At 43.1% G+C, this 21,653-nt stretch overlaps 1 protein-coding gene across 2 annotated transcripts in view; it reads right to left on the bottom strand.

The window, feature by feature from the left end:
* LOC121537975 (pleckstrin homology domain-containing family G member 5) overlaps positions 1-18,812 on the bottom strand; it is a 94,752-nt gene extending 75,940 nt beyond the window's left edge. For both annotated transcript variants that reach the window (XM_041845663.2, XM_041845664.2), the window contains exons 1-2: positions 17,930-18,812; positions 1,157-1,233 (exon numbers count right to left, since the gene is read on the bottom strand). In XM_041845663.2, the coding sequence (XP_041701597.1) occupies positions 1,157-1,233; positions 17,930-18,014 (162 nt within the window). In that variant the 5' untranslated portion in view covers positions 18,015-18,812. The remainder of the gene's footprint in view (positions 1-1,156; positions 1,234-17,929) is intronic.
* Positions 18,813-21,653: the final 2,841 nt, after the last annotated feature.

Genomic DNA, 21,653 nt, shown 5'->3' with positions numbered 1-21,653 from the left:
GGGGGAGAGATTGAAGCTGAGACTGAGCTGTTGCTTGCAGTTGAAAACAAGCCCCACCTCCCTCCCCCCAGTCCAGTCCCCAGCCAGCTTCTCAAACCTCCCCCTCTTCCTATCCCAGTCCCCTCCCCATGACTAACAGGCCTCATCCTAATCTCTTTGCATAACGTCACCCCGTGACCTCGGCAAAGGAGACAGGTAGCACCGGTCTGAAGACCCCCCCCTAACATAATGTAGACACTTCACCCACTGTGTACATGGCTCTTCTCTTGCTCAGCTTTAACAAACCAAATCCTAAAAGGCCTGTAGAAGAAGATCATTGATGCCTGTTATAACATGAGTGGGGGAAGAGAAGAGTGGTGCTTTGATCTTCCAGGGACAGGAGGGGGAGGATCTGCTCAATAACATGTGAGGCTGAAGGGAGGCTGAGAGACTGGGAGGCTACTGCAGGTTAAGCTCTCCTTGTGCCTTCACTTTATTGTACTTTTCTGTATAGTATATTGCTATAACTGGGCTATTATTTTCCCTGTGCAGTGTTGTCTTCATCCCCCTCTTTCTGCTCTTTTCCATCACTTCTCTGTTATTTTCCCTCCATTATTTTCTCCTCTTTCACTCCAGTCCATCATTTCAATTTTTTTGTGAAAGGGAAGGGTACTGAGGGGAAAATACAGCTACTGAGGGGAAAATACAGCTAATACAGATGGAGAGAAAGGGCTCCAGTGAAATGGACTGTTTGGGGGGAGCCGAGCAACCACTGCTTTGGCTCATCTGGCTGCCTGGCTATGGTCCCGTTTTCAGAAAGGTTTCAAAGGAATAATTCATTTCACAGTCTAGTGGCCAGACACACAGCTTCACGCCTCGCACCCTTTTAACACCTAACAGAAGAAAAGGAGTCTGCTCCTCTCTGATCATGTATGTAGCAGAGGCCCCACCATAAAGAGCTTCAATAGTGTCTGGCTACCTCTAGGGGGGTAAAGGACTTGGGGGGTCTTATGGAGTCAAGCTGGACCTCATGTAGCATGAGAGTCCTGTCCAAAGGGACAAGCCAAATAAAATGATGTTACACACAGCTCTCCTCGCTGTGAATTTATTTAACCATGGTTTGGGCTAAAGAGCCTTCATCATCAAACAGACCGGCCCATCCCAGGATGTGTCTTACCTTCGAGGCCCGTCGACGGTCGGGGCATTCAGGGTGCTGACACACCACCCAGTCCTCCTCCTGAACGGGCTTCTCGCCTGGAACACAGCAGAGGAAAGACCATAAGAACCACACACCCCTACATAGGTCAAATACACACAGACACGCAAACTTAGTAAATGTGTCAAAACATATCGTAAACCCATCAGGCATTAGAGGGAGATGGAGTGACAGAGTTTAAATGAGAGAGGCTGTACTGTAATAACTTTCCAGGAACCATGGATTAGCAGACCTGTCCACAATGACTGTCTCTCCCACTCTTTCTTATACTCCATCTTATGGATACAAATCAGGATCAATTACACATATCCTATCTAGCATACAGGTCGTTCCAGCAGACATTATATGTTCCACCTCAAAAAGCAAAAGAAAGAGGATTTCGGCACCAACCATCTCAGATTTTTCTGAAATCGTTTCTGTAGTTAGAAAGATAAGCATTCCTGCAATATTTTGTTGAAATATCATTTGATCTCTGAGAAATAAAGCTAATTGATTGCACCCAAATTGGCCATTTAAACTGTATATGATTAATATAATATTCAATAAATATAATACCTAACATCCGATTTGGACAAAACTTCTTCCCAACAATTCATACTACGTAATGTATTCACAGTGAATATGGGGGAAGGTTTTTTTCCCCCCTTTTCAGAGAAATTTGCTATTGAAGTTGCTCGCATTTTCCCCCATAAATAAGTGTGAAAGTATTAGGTTTTGCCCACTAGATGCTGCTGTTCCCACAACACCTTTTTGTCAATTTTGCTGGTCTCTTGTGTTTGTTAAATGGATCACAACATTTTCTTTGCAGCTTTGGGTAGAAAACCAATAGTTTTTGCTCATGATGAAATTAAATTGTGTGGTCATCCTCACAAGTCAAGCCAGTCCTCCATGAAAGCAATTCACTTTGTCCTGTGTGTGTGGTTTATTCCCTTCAACAAAATGTCTGGATTAGTTAGACCATTCCTGGTGAACAAGCAAACCATTAGGCTACAGAAGTTCCAATTGTTTCAGTGTTATGGTCTCTAATGGTCTTCAAATGGTAAAAATCCCAAACAGTTTTTTGCAAAAGTATTGGGTTGGGTTTAAATGGTAAATGTCACCAATCACACAACATAGAGGTGTTTTTTAATACTTTTATTGAAAAACATACCTACCATGCAATGGTTTATAATTGTATTATTTTATTAGGGTTGTCACATATGATAAATGATAATTGCACCATAGGGATAGCCCTCTCAGAGAGCTGACATTTGTTAGACTATTCAAGGAGAGTTGGGTTGAAGAATTAGGTTGCTAAGAGAAGGACAAACTGAATTGCTTTCATGGAGGAGGACTGGCTTGACTTGTGAGGATTAACACACAATTGATTTTTCATCATGAGCAAAAGCTATTGGTTTTCTACCCAAACCTGCAAAAAACATGTTGTGATCCATTTCAAACACAGGAGACCAGCAAAATAGATTGTGGTGGTAGAATGGTGTGGCAGTAGCAGGACCAGTGGCATTTAGTTGGCAAAACCTTTTTACATTAATTTATGGGGGGAAATGCAAGATACTTCAATGGCTAATCTCTCTAAACAGGGGGGGGGGGGGAACAACACCAAATTCACTGAGAATACATTACATAATATTAATAAACAAAACTACAAGCAGCAGCTTCATACTACTTGTCAACCATAGAGAACTGATACTGTATACTGGCCATTGGGGTGGGTTTGGCGTGTGATGTCCGTGGGTGGCTTTTGATCATTTATTTTGATTCCTTAAATCATTGTTAAGAAGAGGTTTGGCCTGAATTTCTGTAGTTCAATGCTTCCCTTGTCTCCACCTTCTGGCTATTGGGATAAAATCCATAGAGCGGTCTCAAAATGTATATGGCAAGGTAAACGAGACCAGATAAAATTAACAAACTTGCAAAGTGGGAAAGACGTAGGAGGACTATCCATACCAAACTTTAAATTGTATTTCCAGGCACTAGCATTTTGTCCCACCCTAAATTGGTTTAGACATGATTCTGCAGCCCCCTGGCTGAGTATGGAGAGAAATATGGTATCCCCTATTGCCCTGGAAGAGGTGGTCTTCACTAAAATATCCCTTAAACAATGTAAACTCTGGTTTGGTCCTATTATTGCTCACACAATTTCTATTTGGAGCAACACTTTTAAACCATGTAACTGGGAATCAAAATGGCATGCCCATACTCCAATATTTCACAATAATGCCTTGCGATCTGGAGGGCACCCTTTTCCTTGAATATCTCAATCAATCAGAGACGATTACCACTGGCAGGCAGCAATGCCGCAAAAAAAGATGGTAGCTCTTAGATAGCAATCACGCCACTCTCTCCCAATTCGCCAGTGGATACAGCTACTATTAGAAGTTATAACATAACGAATGGTGCTAGTCAAGGAACAATTGAGGCCTGGACAAATATACTTGACTCAGTAAATAATAATCTCAGCTAAAGCCCAACACACACACACATACATTTCCCCCAGGAAGAGTAGCTGCTGCCTTGTCAGACATAGAGAACTGATACTGTATACTCGTTGTTGGGTTGGTATTGGCGTGGGGTGTCGGTGGGTGGCTTACTCACTGTTAGAAAAAAAGTTTGGTCCAAATCCAATGTTAGGTACTATATTTATTGAATGTTATATGAATCCTATAAATTAACAAATGGCCAATTTGGGTGCAGGAGAGACTTATTATGCAATGGCCGCCGTCGACCATCTCCTGGAAGACAAAAGACGGATTGCAGATGGAGGAGAGCAGAGTTGGCCAGCGAACAAGGTGTTTCCTAGGCCTGGGGCTGGTGGAGTTGTGTTGCACTGCATGTTTCAGAAGCGGGCCTTATTCAGCGCTGTCAGTGTGGCTGGAAGGTACTGCAGCACTAGCCTGGTTCCAGATCTGTTTGTGCAGTCTAGCCACCTCCATTGTTATTGAAAGGAATGGAGTTAAACCACACAAACAGATCTGGGACCAGGCTGGCTGGCTGGCTGGCAGCACTGCAGACCAGTGTATCATGGGGCTCTAAACAGACCACTCCCCCAGGGCATGCTGGGAAGGAACTCTGTATCAGGGTAGGGTCAAATAGTCCCAGCTAGAAGCCTTGCTACAGATACGTTTCTTAACAACACTAAACAGAATCTGACATAAACATTTAAAAAAACGAATGTGTGATGTAACAGGAGAGGCAAAGATGAGGGAGGGAAATGTGACTACAGTGAGTTGAGTTAATTAGACCACCACACGACCACCGTAAATGAAACCCTGGTACTCTCATAGCCTGGTCCCAGATCAGTTGGTGCAGTCTTTCCAATTCCTGAGCTCATTGTTATGCCAAACAATAGGAGTAGGCAAGACCGCACAAACAGATATGGGACCAGGCTAATACTGTGGTACACTCAGCTGAAATGGTGGCCTGAACTGAGTGGGCTGGGCCTCATTGTTCCAGTACAAAACATGACAGACCAGCTGTTATTAACATAGCAGCATATTCAGTGGCAGTCAGTGGGTATTGAACAAAGCCATCCTGTTGATGTTGTTTTACCCCCGTAGTGGTGCGTGCACACACACACTATTACACCAATCTAAAACATCACCACACAGTGTTTTCTCCACTGTTAAAGTCACCAGAAGCGCACAACAACTAGTGGAACGTATTCAGAACAGGAGAGGGCTGGATGGTGGATCACTCCATTTGGATGCAGAAATACAATAAAGCTGATTTTATCTCAATGATTCATTTATGTGAGTTTCAGGCTGTGTCTGGACAACAGTGTACAACATAGCTACATACAGTTGAAGTCGGAAGTTTACATACACTTAGGTTGGAGTCATTAAAAATCGTTTTTCAACAACTCCACAAATTTCTTGTTAACAAACTATAGTTTTGTCAAGTCGGTTAGGACATCTACTTTGTGCATGACACAAGTCATTTTTCCAACAATTGTTTACAGACAGATTATTTCACTTATAATTAACTGTATCACAATTCCAGGGGGTCAGAAGTTTACATACACTAAGTTGACTGTGCCTTTAAACAGCTTGGAAAATTTCAGAAAATGATGTCATGGCTTTAGAAGCTTCTGATAGGCTAATTGACATCATTTGAGTCAATTGGAGGTGTACCTGTGGATGTATTTCAAGGCCTACCTTCAAACTCAGTGCCTCTTTGCTTGACATCATGGGAAAATCAAAAGAACTCAGCCAAGACCTCAGAAAAAATACTGTAGATTTCCACAAGTCTGGTTCATCCTTGGGAGCAATTTCCAAACGCCTGAAGGTACCACGTTCATCTGTACAAACAATAGTACGCAAGTATAAACACCATGGGACCACGCAGCCATCATACCGCTCAGGAAGGAGACACGTTATGTCTCCTAGAGATTAACGTACTTTGGTGCGAAAACTGCAAATCAATCCCAGAACAACAGCAAAGGACCTTGTGAAGATGCTGGAAGGAACAGGTACAAAAGTATCTATATCCACAGTAAAACGAGTCCTATATCGACATAACCTGAAAGGCCGCTCAGCAAGGAAAAAGCCACTGCTCCAAAACCGCCATAAAAAACCCAGACTACGGTTTGCAACTGCACATGGGGACAAAGATTGTACTTTTTGGAGAAATGTCCTCTGGTCTGATGAAACAAAAATAGAACTGTTTGGCCATAATGACCATCATTATGTTCGGAGGAAAAAGGTGGCTCTTGGTCGCAAATGGGTCTTCCAAATGGACAATGACCCCAAGCATACTTCCAAAGTTGCGGCAAAATGGCTTAAGGACAACAAAGTCAAGGTATTGGAGTGGCCATCACAAATCCCTGACCTCAATCCTATAGAAAATGTGTGGGCAGAACTGAAAAAGCGTGTGCGAGCAAGGAGGCCTACAAACCTGACTGAGTTACACCAGCTCTGTCAGGAGGAATGGGCCAAAATTCACCCAACTTATTGTGGGAAGCTTGTGGAAGGCTACCCGAAACGTTTGACCCAAGTTAAAAAATGTAAAGGCAATGCTACCAAATACTAATGTAAACTTCTGACCCGCTGGGAATGTGATGAAAGAAATAAAAGCTGAAATAAATCATTCTCTCTACTATTATTCAGACATTTGACATTCTTAAAATAAATTGGTGATCCTAACTGACCTAAGACAGGGAACTTCTTTTACTAGGATTAAGTATTTGGCTAAGGTGTATGTAAACTTCCGACTTCAACTGTAGTTGAAAAGAAAAAAAAAAATTCAGTTCAATCGAATGTTGCAAGAGGCATAGCCGGGAAGTCTAAAACACGTCATCAAAGTGCCAAATGTCACAAAACTGAAAGCATAATTCTGTCCAAAGTAGCAGTATTAGTACACCCACTTATAATACTTAGAACCATATTTAAGAGGATATGTGGGGATCATTCATTACGTAAGCAGAATGTTTGAGGGCTTTAATGTCTGACTCTTAGGAGCACCATACAGCAATAGGTCATTTCAGATGATTATATAATGTGATCTGATCACGTGTCAGGGCATTTTCTTTAGGAGCTATGGGATGAAATGGCACAGAGAGAGAGGGTGGAGAGAGAGGTATGTTCCCCAAGTCACCCAGCCCTATACCTCCAGCCCCACGCTCTTAGAAAGGAAGGGCTACCTAAAACCATAGAGTCCGTAGCAGAACCCTTTTTGGATCCAGGTAGAGCAGTCCACTAGCCCCCAGCCCCATGCAACCCTATCCCCCAGCAGAGTTAAGAAATGATTTCAGTAGCAGTTGAGTTGAGGCTGAATTACAGGGACTGGGGGACTAGGTTGGGATCAAAGACCCGCCGTTCTGTTCTATCTGTGGCAGTCAGACATTCCACTTCTCATTCTAGAACACGGAGGTCTACTCTGACCTGCAGTCACCTTAAGCCTCCCAGCGACTCAGGCAGACCTCCAAGACACTGCTTGCCTGGCTGGGACTGGGTGGATTGGATAAGAGCATTCCAGCCCAATGTTATTACTTCCCATTCACTAATGGCATAGAGGGCACTGGATGGCGGAAAGCAGAAAGCCTGTGCTGCTTCAAGCTTCAAAAAGCAGAAGCACTTCTAGGCCTACAGTATGCACTCCCTCCTTCAGCGGTAAATATTTTATCTCCACAGCAGCAGCTGTTCCCATCCCCGGCCCAGTCTCGGCTCCTCTTATTTGAGGTGCTCTCCATGTCAGGTCACTGAGTGCCGAGTTATTTCCACAGACTGAACGGAAGAAGAGAGTGAATGGAAAAAAAAGCTTTCCGTGATGGTGCTGAAATGCTGAGGTCAGGATCACAGATGTATGTGAACCATGCGGCAGCGCATCGACCATCTACTCGCAGAGAAACTGTCTGTAACCAGGTTTCCATCCAACCATTTCATTCAGATGAATTACCTGACGCATTGAAAAAAGTGAAGTTTATTAGGCTACAGATTAAATAAGTGATGAACTTCACAGTGTGGTGAAAGTGCACAGTGATGAGCTTGATGCTACTTTCCAATAAAAATCTAGGATCTTATTCTGACGACATGATGAGCGATAATTGGTTGCCGTTTGACAAGTAAAAATAATCGTACTTTTATCCATAATAATCTCATCATGTAGGCTCCTACCCACACTGTATCTGCGAGCTGTTGGCTAGAGTATACATGCCAAGAAAAGAGTGGGTACATTTGCTAAATAACGCAACAGTTATTGTAACAAAACCATCTGTAGAGTTGAAAATGCGATTGAAATCTATTTAATTTAACTGAAAAATTAACTTTTATGTGCATTACGTCATCACACAGCCTTTTATCCACAACAATTCCGTTATATTTCTCTGGTGGGAAAATTTGCATATTGTTTTATGCATATTTTTTAATATTTGCATGAAAATGTGGTCCCCAATTGGATGGAAACCTAGTTACTGTCATATGACAATGTGGCGGATTCTGATAAATTATACAAAATCATAGGCCTAACTGTAAACGTCAAATGCTAAGTTTCATAGAGTCAGTCACCATGATCACCTTACAATGGAATCAAATTCCCCCTGCCAGTGCCATATTAGGATATCAGACAGAATAGAATTAAGCATGCAATGAAAATGTTATTACTCACATGCCAAACAATGATCCAGCCCTTGAATAGATCAGATGTGTGTATTTCTTAACCTGTTTCATAGACCCTGATGCTTACCGCACAGATCATGGATGACGTCAAATGAGGAGGACCAGGAGTAGCGTTCTGCCCCCTGCTCGATGAGGTAGGATGGGAGGGTCTCCAGCTCATATGCCCCCCTCTTCTTCCAATACAAGAACATGGTGACCAACCCGTGTCTCCCTCACTCTCAACCCTAACCATGGACCATAACGCCTCAACCTTAAGTAAACAAACTTCAAAATGCTGTCCCCGATCACTGCAGTAGACTGACACTCATGCCACACCCCAACATTACGCACTAGTCTACCAACTACCTAAATCTTCCCTTCTTACCTACATCAAACCCATCTTTGAATCCATCTTAACAGACTCCAATTCAACGCAGTCCAACCCATGAACTCTGCCAACAGCTTATTCAACTTCATTCAAAAACTGCACCTGCAAAACTAGGCTATATTACCTCATCCAGCTCAACCACTAAACACTTGCTTTGAACCACCTCTCCAAGCCATGTGCCAGAGCTCCTCACTTCAGGTCCAACTGGGCATACATTTGTCAAGATTTCCTTCTAACTGGGTTTTAATTAGCTCTCTGAAGAAACCAAACCACTGTCTTGATTTGAAACAGTCTGTTATTCATATCACTAATAATCAACAGACGGCTCTGACACCTGCTTTATCAATGCCCACCAGGATCTGTATTGAAGATCCAACCCAGCAGGAGAAGACTGGTCTAAACCCTCAACCCAAACTGTGCTCCAGTTCCAACTCCTTGAAGAATCTGACATCAGATCTTCTTAATCCACAACCATCAACTAATGACAATTTCCATGGTCTTGATAACTTGTCTCTTCCTGTTGCTCCTTCTGTCCTCCCGGGGTTAAGGTGTTATAAGCATCCAAACAAAGTGAAGTCCCCTTCCATAGTCCCCTTCAAAGCCATTCATTTGAGTTACTCCTGACTACTGTGGACTTCAAAACATGCCCTGATTACCTCTCCTAGAACCTCACACAGTTCCATCTTCCCAAGGTACTTTGTTACTGCTACCTAGTAACAACTATGTTGTCATCATCCTCCCATAGATTTAACTTTATCATCCATGATAAAGTTCTCCTTACATCTCCTGCGCGACAAGCTAGCAAGCTGTCGAGTCTCATAGCCCGTGTAGGATGTGTGGACGATAGAGAGCCAGTCGACCCACTCCACTCCATCAAACAAGTGTTGTATTCATACAGAGGTGAGTTGCAATGCATGCTGGGACTGGCAGTCTGAGCCAATGGCTTTCTAACTGGACGACACAAAGATCTCTTTTAAACTCACTCCTACACAGAGAGTAGAACTTTCTTTATGTTTGCGCAAACTGTAAAAGCCTGACATTTTTCTGCATTAATTGGGCTCGCTAGAGCCTTGCTCTCTCGGTCTCCAGAAAGATGTATCGTTTTTTTATGAATGCAACAAGTCTGTGATATCTGGGTTCATCTATTTCTGCGGAGGTACAGTATTACAATACAGACATTGGGAAACTGTTTGTCAGAGAGAGAAGACAAATGTAGTATAACCAAGGCTCTTTTGTAAAGACACCACATATAGACAGAAGATACATTTCCGCTCTGCAAACTGAGGATGGGTTAAAACCACACCAGTAAGTTATCAGTCTATTGGCATACCATTGCTGAAAGGTTGATTCACTGTTATTATACATCTATAATAAGAGATACTGTGTGAATACACTGTGCTAGCAAGGGAGGGACAACGTCACAAAGACCCAAATGTCCAATTTTGGGATGAGAAATTAGAGGGAAGGATGGGAGCCCGCCTGCTCTGTCGCTCCGCTTTGGGCTTTTCAGACATATGGTAATAATCTGGAACAGCTTTGAGCACACTGCTGCTTGATTTTTAATGAAGAGACCAGTCATGGGCTACAGCATGAGGACTAGGGTCTGCTGCAGCAGAAACAAAGAGGGAACTAAACTCAAGACTAGTTTCCCATTCCTTTCTTCACATCCCAAATCAGGTCATCAACCTCTTAAAATACACACACACAAAAGTATGTGGACACCCCTTCAATTTGGTGGATTCGGCTATTTTGGCCACACCCGTTGCTGACAGGTGCATAAAAATCGAGCACACATCCATGCAATCTCCATAGACAAACATCGGCAGTAGAATGGCATTACCGAAGAGCTCCGTGACTTTCAATGTGGCATCGTCATTGGATGCCACCTTCCCAACAAGTCAGTTCGTCAGATTTCTGCCCTGCTAGAGCTGCCCCGGTCAACTGTAAGTGCTGTTATTGTGAAGTGGAAACTTCTAGGAGCATCAAAGGCTCAGCCGCAAAGTGGTAGACCACACAAGCTCACAGAACTGGACTGCCAAGTGCTGAAGCCCGCAGCGCGTAAAAAAATCGTCTGTCCTCGGTTGCAACACTCACTACCGAGTTCCAAACTGCCTCTGGAAGCAACGTCGGCACAATAACTGTTCGTCGGGAGCCACACACAAGCCTAAAATCACCATGTGCAATGCAAGCGTCGGCTGGAGTGGTGTAAAGCTCACCGCCATTGGACTCTGGAGCTGTGGAAACACGTTCTATGGAGTGATGAATCACACTTCACCATCTGGCAGTCTGACGGACGAATCTGGGTTTGGCAGATGCGTTGGCATAGTGCCAACTGTAAAGTTTGGTGGAGGAGAAATAATGGTCTGGGCTGTTTTTCATGGTTCGGGCTAGGTCCCTTAGTTCCAGTGAAGGGAAATCTTACCGCTACAGTATACAATGACACTAGACAATTCTGTGCTTCCAACTTTGTGCCAGCAGTTTGGGGAAGTTCCTGTTTCAGCATGACAATACCCCCGTGCACAAAGCGAGGTCCATACAGAAATGGTTTGTCGAGATCGGAGTGGAAGAACTTGACTGGCCTGCACAGAGCCCTGACCTCAACCCCATTGAACACCTTTGGGATGAATTGGAACGCCATTTCCCAACATCAGTGCCCGTCCTCACTAATGCTCGTGGCTGAATGGAAGTAAGTCCTCCCAGCAATGTTCCAACATCTAGTGGAAAGCCTTCCCAGAAGAGTGGAGGTTGTTATAGCAGCAAAGGGGGACAAACTCCATATTAATGCCCATGATTTTGGAATGAGATGTTCGACGAGCAGGTGTCCACATACTTTTGGTCATCTAGTGTATGTTTCAGTCTTTTGAAGAGGACATGTCATTATGATGCAAATGACATGCAATCAGACTGCCTGTCCAGTTGTCTTGTAGCTGAGAAACATACAATATTGAATGACCTAAAATTGTCTGCCAGCTGCACCTGATGTCATTCATTACAGTAAAGTAGCTCGCCCAGGGGAATCACTCATACTAACTACCAGAAGGCCATCTGAATTATCTCCTCAGTAAACTTTGAAGTATTAAAATGGGAGTTGGAGGAGGAATGAGTGTTTGATTGAGTGCGGGTACAAAACGGTAACTGGGGGAGTGTCTGTGTGTGTGTGTGTGTGTGTGTGTGTGTGTGCCGGAGACGGAGTGTGTGAGTGAGAGTGTTGACAGAGGGAGTGCAGTTGAGCCGAAGGGCTTGTGCGTGCCCATGTGGAGGTGGTTTGGGGTTATATTTAGAAAGGTGGCCCATCGTACAGGGATTAACCCTACACTACCCAGGCCAGCTGCAAAGAGCAGTGCCAGGGAAGTGAAGGGAGGCCTTTGGACAACTCCATGGTAACAGAATGAAGCTGAGACGGTGACTTTTTTACTTTAAAAGCATGCCAAACAAAAATAATTGATTACAAAGTTAAACCATACAACTCTAAGCAGAAGGACTACTTTTAACAATTTATTCTGTACATTTTACAAAAACTCAAAGAACAGTGCAGATTTAAAGTTTGGTAACACAATGACAGTAAAATCTCCCTCAGTCTTTTGTGACCACATTTTCCTAAAAAACTCTTAAATATCTACTCCGAATTAAGATTCAAATATGTCTGCAGAAAGAATGGTGTGTCAGCTAAAACACCTCGAGTTTGAAAAAATATATTTTGGTTATTGAACTACAGTTAAGTGAAGTGGATTAACACCCGGTAACAGAATGACAATGTTTCAAAAATAAAATTGTCATTTAGCAGACGCTCTTATCCAGAGCGACTTACAGTTAGTGAGTGCATACATTATTTATTTTATTTTATTTTTCATACTGGCCCCCCGTGGGAATCGAACCCACAACCGTGGCGTTGCAAACGCCATGCTCTACCAACTGAGCTACATCCCTGCCGGCCATTCCCTCCCCTAATTGTGCGCCGCCCCATGGGTCTCCCGGTCACGGCCAGCTACGACAGAGCCTGGAGTTGAACCAGGATCTCTAGTGGCACAGCTAGCACTGCGATGCAGTGCCTTAGACCACTGCGCCACTCGGATAGGTGCAGTGAAATTTTTTGTTTTACAGGGTCAGCCATAGTAGTACAGCGCCCCTGGAGCAAATGAGGGTTAAGTGCCTTGCTCAAGGGCACAGAGATTTTCAGTCGGCTTGGCTATTCGAACCAGCAAACTTTTGGATACTGGCCTAACGCTCTAACTGCTAGGCTACCTGCCGCCTTGCCGCTCATGAGTCCCTGATCTGTACTATACAGAAATGCATAATAATGAATGTCATTCTCTTCCTGGTGATGTATCCTGAATAGGTATACGAAAGGTGGAAAAAATGTAATATCCTCCTTTACATGTTTGGATATTATTCTAAAGAGCTCCAGCCCCAAACAAGACCATATTTGATTGTGGGCTTTCATCTTTTGTTTTATATGTAATGTAAGTGCCTTAATGTGTTTGGATCCCCTAATGGGGATCCCTAATAAATACAAATACAAACCCGTCTAGTGACTGCTTAGAGAGCAGCAGCCCATCCACTGACTCCAAACACAGATGTAGTGATGCAGATTAAAACTTTGCACCCTGGTCTTTGTTGTGCTTTTACATTAATGAGCATGTGCTGTGCCTTTCAGAGACAATGCAACAGGCCCTGGCACAGATTGGCAAGGAAGCTCTTTCCACTGGATACGCTATAGAGAGCAACCCTCCCTTACACACAAACTCCACAAAAAGTATGAAATATTTTCAAACATTTATAGGAAAACAGATCTATTGAAAACACATTCATCCCAATCCAAGACAACAGTACATCAGCTACCCACTACCCGATACCCATGTGCTGCAAAAAAAAGGAGTTGACTGTGTATGTTCTTTCCCGCAAAAGAGAAAATTGCTATCAGACATGCAATTTAAGAGTCCATATTTAAACCACCAGTTAAGAGGGACAAACAACTGGTAATGCTTTCTTCAGCTTGTTGATATAAAGATTCCTTTAATTTAAATGGCATGGCTGAAAGTGGAGTGGGTCTACCCTCTGAAATCCTCACAGAAATCAAAACACTCATTCGCTAACTGAAAATATGGTTATTGTCAGCAGTAGGGTTCTAATGTTCATAAACAGCCATTTGGATGGGGTGGTGTGTGTGTTTGTTTATAGAGGGACACTCTCAGAGGTATACATTACATCCAATGTCTACTAACCTAAAGATGCACCATGTGTATGACCTCAGGTTATCCCCTTGAAATTATCCACTATGTTCTGAAGACCAGGGAAGCCACAAGTCCAATTGAACAGGGTGTGGTTCTCTCCAAGAGCATGGAGAATGGTGTTTACAATTAATAGTCACCACAATGACCATGGACTAGTTTGAAATCCATTACCCACTTTGCATAATTAAAACTGTTTAATCCAAACCAAATCCAGATCAGACCATTTAATCTATACACCATACCAAACGAAGATGGAATGTTCAGCTGGAACAACAGCACAGGCCCTACATGAATCAAATCCACACATATTCAGTTGGATCGTTCCAATATTGTTCTATATTCAGATGGATCGTTCCATTACTGAATTCATAGACCTAATCTGTGCCCACAGCTTCCACTCTGATGAGAGCAGTGTCTGCATCGTAAAACCCAATAGTCTTGTCTATGCTATCAAATGACGCATGTCCCAGCTGACTGAAAGACTGAACAAGGTTGACTTTCTCCAGCTCCCTGAGGGTAAAAAGCAGTCTCTCTGTGTCACCTGTAACTCAAACCCGAGATCCCCCAGTAACAGGTCTGGGTCTCTGAAGAACAGCCCAGCTAAAACGAGGCTAATAAGCCCTGCAAGATAGGGTGAGACCTGACGACAGGACAACGACAGGACAACGACAGGATAACACCGACAGGATAACAGCTTTGGTTGCCATTCCCTCCCATGTGTTTTAAAGAGCGCTTTGTAAAAGAGTGAGGGATGATAGGAAATAAGTATATGCGAGGATCAAGGGAGGGGGTGGCGTCCATCTGTGAGAGCAGGTTTATGGCCATGACTTCATCTGTCGACATGACACAGCTGGGAATCAGCTGGGAATGTTAACACGTTCACATGAATCAAGGTAAGGGGCTGGTTGGTCCCTAGTGTAAAACCATGCCTCATTTGCCACAATAGTAGAGGTAAGCTACATCAGTTGTATCAATCTTATCTGTGTTCTGAAATAGTCAACATCGAATTGTAAATGAACCGTCAAATGTTGTTTTTCCCACATTAGTGGGCAACTGTCCATGTCCCTAGATGGCAATCTAAACTAGACATCATTTTTTAAACTGTCAAAACATTCTCCATACAGTTTCACAGACCTATCTTGAGTAGTAAAAATGCACACACTGGTAGTCACAACAAACTTTGGAGGCTCTGGAACAGATGGGTATAATGCAAAGTTAAGCAATGAGTTCAAACAGTCACACTCACATACCCATGGGGCAATCCTTTTCTGCAGTGGAAGAGAGGAGATCAAAATAAAACAAACAGAACAATCACAAGGTGATGCACCACAGCAGCAGGAAGTGGCAGGAAAGTAAAAGGAGGAAAAGTAAAAAGAAATCACAGAAGAAAAAGTAGAACGTGTCCAAAGGAGGATGTTGAAACCAGAATGAGCCACGAGCCAAAAGCCAGGGACCCCTAAACACATCAGACCAGACAAAAATCTGCTCCCAGATTAAACCAGGCTAAAGAAGATTAAACCAGATTAAACCAGGCAGTGTGTTTAAAGCAGCATTTCCCAAACTTGGTCCTGGGGACCCCAACAGGAGCACATTTAGGTTTTTGCCCTAGCACTAAACAGCTGATTCAAATAATCAACTCATCATCAAGCTTTGATTATTTGAATCAAACTACAGTCACTTACACACATAGGTACCATGAATTATGATGGCTGTAACTTTGTCCATGATATCCTGTAGCCTATCTGTACATTCATAATTCTATCCATAAGGCTGATTAGCCATGTATGTTTCTTGTTGTGCTTGTGCACAGAGAGCCCAGACAAGACATCTGGTCCCAGATTAGACCAGTGTGTTTAAGAGCAGAGGCTTAAGACCTGGTGGCGTGGAACATTGAAGGTTTCCAGACTCAACCAATTAGGCTACTAAACTTCAAACCCAGTCACTTACTGAGACCATAATGTACTGGCTGTACAACCTATAAGACGAAGGGTGAAAGAGGACATTGTTGCAGAATAACTAGCAAACTGCTTGTTGCAGAATAACTAGCAAACTGCTTGTTGCAGAATAACTAGCAAACTGCTTGTTGCAGAATAACTAGCAAACTGCTTGTTGCAGTATTGTGTGAAAATGCTTGTTGCAGAATTGTAATAAATTAAAGAATATCTAGCAGGCAAGACTTTGAAGTCATGAATGCTGTCCAGTGCAACATTAACCTGCCCTCTGACATGTGTGCTTGGGAGAAGGTGTGCTGGCAAATCAAGGCAAAATATTTTGAAAATTGCAATCAACAACATTGTTGAATCTGGTTGAATCTGATTCAGATTCATCTTTCAACAGTGTTGTTTCTCAGCAGACTCATCTGGGTGCTTTCAAGTCCTCCTTAGCTAAAGTCCAAGACCAAAATCATTTGCCCATAGGCCTCCAACTGTGATGATTTTGTTCTCTGGTCATTTGCCAAGGACAGTCTCCAACATGGGGAGGTGTTGGCTTGCCAGGCTTGGTAAGCTAGTCAGCTCACAGACTGAACAGTGTCAAGCAAACACAGTGCCTGAGGTCAAAGTGACAATGTTCTTGTTTACCTGCTCGGAACCTGCCTTGACTCTTGGCCAAAGCTCTGCACCAGAGTCTGGCCCACATAATGTATTTTCCGAGCAACTTACTGCATTCTCTGTAAGCACTACACACAGTCAGACATTATGGGCCAGTTTTCAGGACAACGGTAAGGCCTAGTTCTGGACTAAAACAATCTTTATGTGCAAGTCTCTTAAATGCATCATAATTTATATGAAATTGGCTAATGGAGGACTCCAGATCAGTGCATGGAAATTATTCCAAAAGGGAATAGATGCCAAGATTGTCATAAATATCTAAGTGCATCTAAAATAGGCATAATATGCATGGCAGTCCTTTTACATCAGACCATATGAGTTCATGGACACTGTGTGAGACCAATGGATGGATAATACACTATATAATACACAAAAGTATGTGGACATCCCTTCAAATTAGTGGAGTCGGCTATTTCAGCCACACCCGTTGCTGACAGGTGTATAAAATTGAGCACACTGCCATGCAGTCTCCAGAGGGAAACATTGGCAGTAGAATGGCCCGTACTGAAGACCTCAGTGACTTTCAACGTGGCACCGGGACCGCTGAGTGCTGAAGCGCATAGTGCGTAAAAAGCATCTGTCCTCGATTGCAACACTCACTACCGAGTTCCAAACAGCCTCTGGAAGCAACGTCAGCACAATAACTGTTTGTCGGGAGCTTCACGAAATGGGTTTCCATGTCCGAGCAGCAACACACAAGCCTATGATCACCATGCACAATGCCGAGCGTCGGCTGGAGTGATTAAAGGTTGCCGCCATTGGACTCTGGAGCAGTGGAAACGCCTTCTCTGGAGTGATGAATCACGCTTCACCATCTGGCAGTCCGACGGACAAATCTGGGTTTGGCGGATGCCAGGAGAACGCTACCTGCCCAAATGCATAGTGCCAACTGTAAAGTTTGGTGGAGGAGGAATAATGGTCTGGGGCTGTTTTTAATGGTTCGGGCTAGGCCCCTTAGTTCCAGTGAAGGGAAGTCTCAACGCCAAAGCATACAATGACATTCTAGACAATTTTGTGCTTCCAACTTTGGGGCAACAGGTTGGGGAAGGCCCTTCCTGTTTCAGCATGACAATGCCCCCGTGCACAAAGCGAGGTCCATACAGAAATGGTTTGTCAAGATCGGTGTAGAAGATCTTGACTGGCCTGCACAGAGCCCTGACCTCAACCCCATTGAACACCATTGGGATGAATTGGAACGCCGACTGCGAGCCAGGCCTAATAGCCCAACATCAGTGCCCGACCTCACTAATGCTCTTGTTGCTGAATGGAAGCAAGTAAAAGGGGGGACCAACTCCATATTAATGCCCCTGCTTTTGGAATGAGATGTTCGACAAGCAGGTCATGTAGTGTATATGTGATAATGAATGATGTAGAGATGAGAGAGAAGACAAAAGAGACTGGTGTAGGATACTTACTGAGTCGTAGTCGCAGACCAAGCCAACTCCTTGGCGGTGACTTGTGCTGTAGAACTGAATTCATGGTCCACTTGTTTGGAACCATTTAACTCCTATTTTTGGTTCTTATCCTGAAAACTCACCAACAACACACCCAGGGGGAGAAGATCACCAATGGTTGGTCATCTTCATGTCTGTTCTCAATGAATGGAAGATTCCGATGGTCTGGTCTTGGATGGTCTAGTCTTCAAGTTTGTATTTAACTTTAATGTGACATTTTATCACTCTCCATTTCACCTAAAACCACTGTTGTTCTATATTGGAACGCCGTGCGTGCTCGTGTAAGACGTTCTCTGTAGAAAAGCTTGCTTGAGAACACTGCAGTCAACCTGTTAAAAAACAATACATTGAAATAAATCCAACCTTTCGTGACTAAACTAACCTGTCACACGGCTGACTCAGTCTCCCAACAAAAACGAATAGGCTAATGGCTGACTGGTGCAGAATAGGTCTCACGCAGGTAATAAATACCCCCTAAAGGTAAATTCTGCAATATGATAAAAGGACACGCTGTTATGGTTTACTCCAATATGCAGCAGTAACCTGTTGCTACACAAAAAGCATTATTTTCGACGTCCAGTTCCGAAATAGCCTTGAATTGTCCAACCACCGTAGCGTTGCCCGCTACCTCTCACCAGCTCACGATAATAAGCCTATTTGTTTTAATCGTCCATTATACCATAGGTGAAAGAAGCACCGACTACTCTGTTGCAACTTTCGGCCACTGACTTCTTCTACATTGCTTTCGCGCAAGTGAAGCAACTTGAAGTCGGCAATGTAATTTCGCCTCTAGTCTCGCAGTCTGTCACCGATTTTCAACCATCAAAAAAACTATTCCATTCATTCAGGCCAGGCCACCTTCTTTTCTTTCCATTTAAAAGTTGGCACTATGTTGCAGCTAGGGGCGCCAAAGAGAACATACGTCATTTGATTGTAGCGTTGTAACGAATTGACAGTGGGGGAAATAATACAATGTTTCAATAATCAGATATTGTTTAATTCAATCAAACATTCCTTTAGCTGTAATGGTCTCTATAGCAAGTGATACATTTTAATATGTATGCAATTGTGCCTTGATTGATTTGGCCCTTACTTGATTGGTCTAGTCACAGGGTTCCCCAAACTCGGTCCTGGGGCCCCCCATGGGTGCACGTTTTGGTTTTTGCCCTATAGCTCATCAAGCTTTGATTATTTGAATCAGCTGTGTAGTGCTAGGGCCAAACCCAAAACGTGCACCAGGACCAGGTTTGGCCTATGAAATTACAGTGAAAAAATTCATGATAATTGAGTTAAAAATATATATTAAATTTGATTCCCATGATTAGTCCATGATTCCCATGGACATTGCTACTTTTGGGGCAGAAGTTGCCATTGTGGGCTATGACATACCCCCTTACCATTGTCTCTATGTTTATTATGCGCACTTTGAAACTAACAACAATTTCTAGTTGTGCTTGGCTGTTTATATTGAAAGCTATTCAGATTTAGGCAGATTGGTTTGGGGAAAAGTTATTCCCAAGATTGACCAGTAAACAAGCAAGATTCACAAGCAAAAAAAAGCCTGGAATCTGCATGATATTGTCTCATGTCTTTACACTTCATGGATGTGACGGGAAGCCAGGCTTCCCCATAAAATGTACCAAGAAAAAAAGAAAATAAACATATAAAATAAGCTCTCTGTATTTCATAATTTTCCTTAAATTCGCAAGAGGCTGAATGTATCTCACCGGAGACAGCAGCCGAGCAAGCGAAACAGCACCCTTCTGTCTCTGTATGTGTAGCCTATCTACAATTGTTGCAGCTCGTTGGGTTGTTCCTCAGGTAGCTAGCTAGCTAGCTAAAATGGTCCCTTTCCTAAATTAGCCATGGATGGAGATAGTGATTTGGACTTGTGGTTTTACTTAATTCTCTGTACTGGCCAATGATTATAACAGTGATTCTAATGGCAATTCTTGCCTGAGAGGATGGAAGTTCAATATGTAGCTAGATAATGTTAACTTGCTGGCTCATCGTTGCCCATGAAAGGACGTTTTTTTATTTATTTAACTAGGCAAGTCAGTTAAAAACAAATTCTTATTTATAATGACGGCGTACACCGGCCAAACCCGGACGACGCTGGGCCAATTGTGCGCTGCCCTATGGGACTCCCAATCACGGCCGGTTGTGATACAGCCTGGAATCGAACCAGGGGGTTTGTAGTGACGCCTTAAGCACTGATATGCAGTGCCTTAGACCGCTGCGCCACTCGGGAAGTTAGGCTAGTGAGCAAGCATTTTAGCCAGGTAGCCTAGTACAACAAAAACTAAAAGCACGTACCGTCTGACAGAGTCATAGACCGTTTTGGCAACATGAAAGAGAGGAGGATGGCATTGGCGTTTCTCTACAGGTAGGGTGAGTCAACATGTTTTTTCTACACACACAAATCAGTACCATGGACAGCCACATCATATTTAGCTTACGTTGATTGGACTAAATTGTTTACTGTATCTTTTAGTTGTCACTGTATTAGACTAGGCATAGGTGAGTTGATGATGTTGAAATTTTAATGTTGAAATTGTGCTGGAATAGTGGAGGCAGCTCCTGTTTTCTTTGCGACTTGCCGTAGCCTATCTCTCCATGGTTCTAAATAAATAGTTGTTTAGTAGCCCGAAAATGTTGGAAACATCAACTTGCTTGACCATGCTGTAGGTCATGTAACTGTTTGTTACATACAATATGCTTTGTGGACATCACCAGACAGAGGTTGCTCTCCGGTTTTGTGATGAAACCCAGGTGTGGTTGAATTTATTCTGCCACTGTGTCTTCTTTCTCTCAGCCTTAGGCCTTTACCCTTTCCTGGGTAGTTTATCAGATATAGACATACAGTGCATTCGGAAAGTATTCAGACCTTATATAGGCAGGTTTAGACATGATTTCCAAATAATGTCCAATCAATTGAATTTACCACAGGTGGAGTTGTAGAAACATCTCAAGGATGATCAATTGAAACAGGATGCACCTGAGCTCAATTTTGAGTCTCATAGCAAAGGGTCGGAATACTTATGTAAATGTTATATTTCTGTTTTTTTATTTTTAATACATTTGTAAAAATAAAAATAAAATAAAAAATAAAAAAATTTTAATCAATTTTAGAATAAGGCTGTAATGTAAAACATTTGGAAAAAGTCAAGGGGTCTGAATACTTTCCGAATGCACTGTATATTACTGTGGCAAGGCATATCAACTAACAGGTATGCACTCACTAACTGTAAGTCGCTCTGGATAAGAGCGTCTGCTAAATGACTAAAATGTAAAATGTAAATAGAGCAAACAACGCAATTATCACAACACAAAGGTTTTAATATGGCAATCTTTTTCCTGGCTGGGCTTCCCCCAGTGATTTTACCCACGCACCACTACTGGGCACTGTCGATGCCACGCAGAGCTACAGGCCAGAAAGTTGAGGGTTTGCGGACAGCCACAGAGGAGATCACTCTCCCTGCCTGTTTCATTTACACTACGACCAGAGACGGCTGCAGACAATGATCAGTTACGGGAAATCAGATTTTCAAAATGTTGATGCCATATTTATAATTATCTAAAATATATGCAACACATTTCTGCACCACACAACCAAGAAACAAAGCATAGGGGGTAACTAGCCCCCTGGGGTAAGTGCCCCCCCTGTAATTCACATAAAGACCAC

Source organism: Coregonus clupeaformis, chromosome 24, assembly GCF_020615455.1.
Source record: "Coregonus clupeaformis isolate EN_2021a chromosome 24, ASM2061545v1, whole genome shotgun sequence".
NCBI lineage: Eukaryota > Metazoa > Chordata > Actinopteri > Salmoniformes > Salmonidae > Coregonus > Coregonus clupeaformis.
The sequence above is the reverse complement of the archived record's forward strand: the minus strand, read 5'-3'. Positions and strand labels throughout refer to the sequence as shown.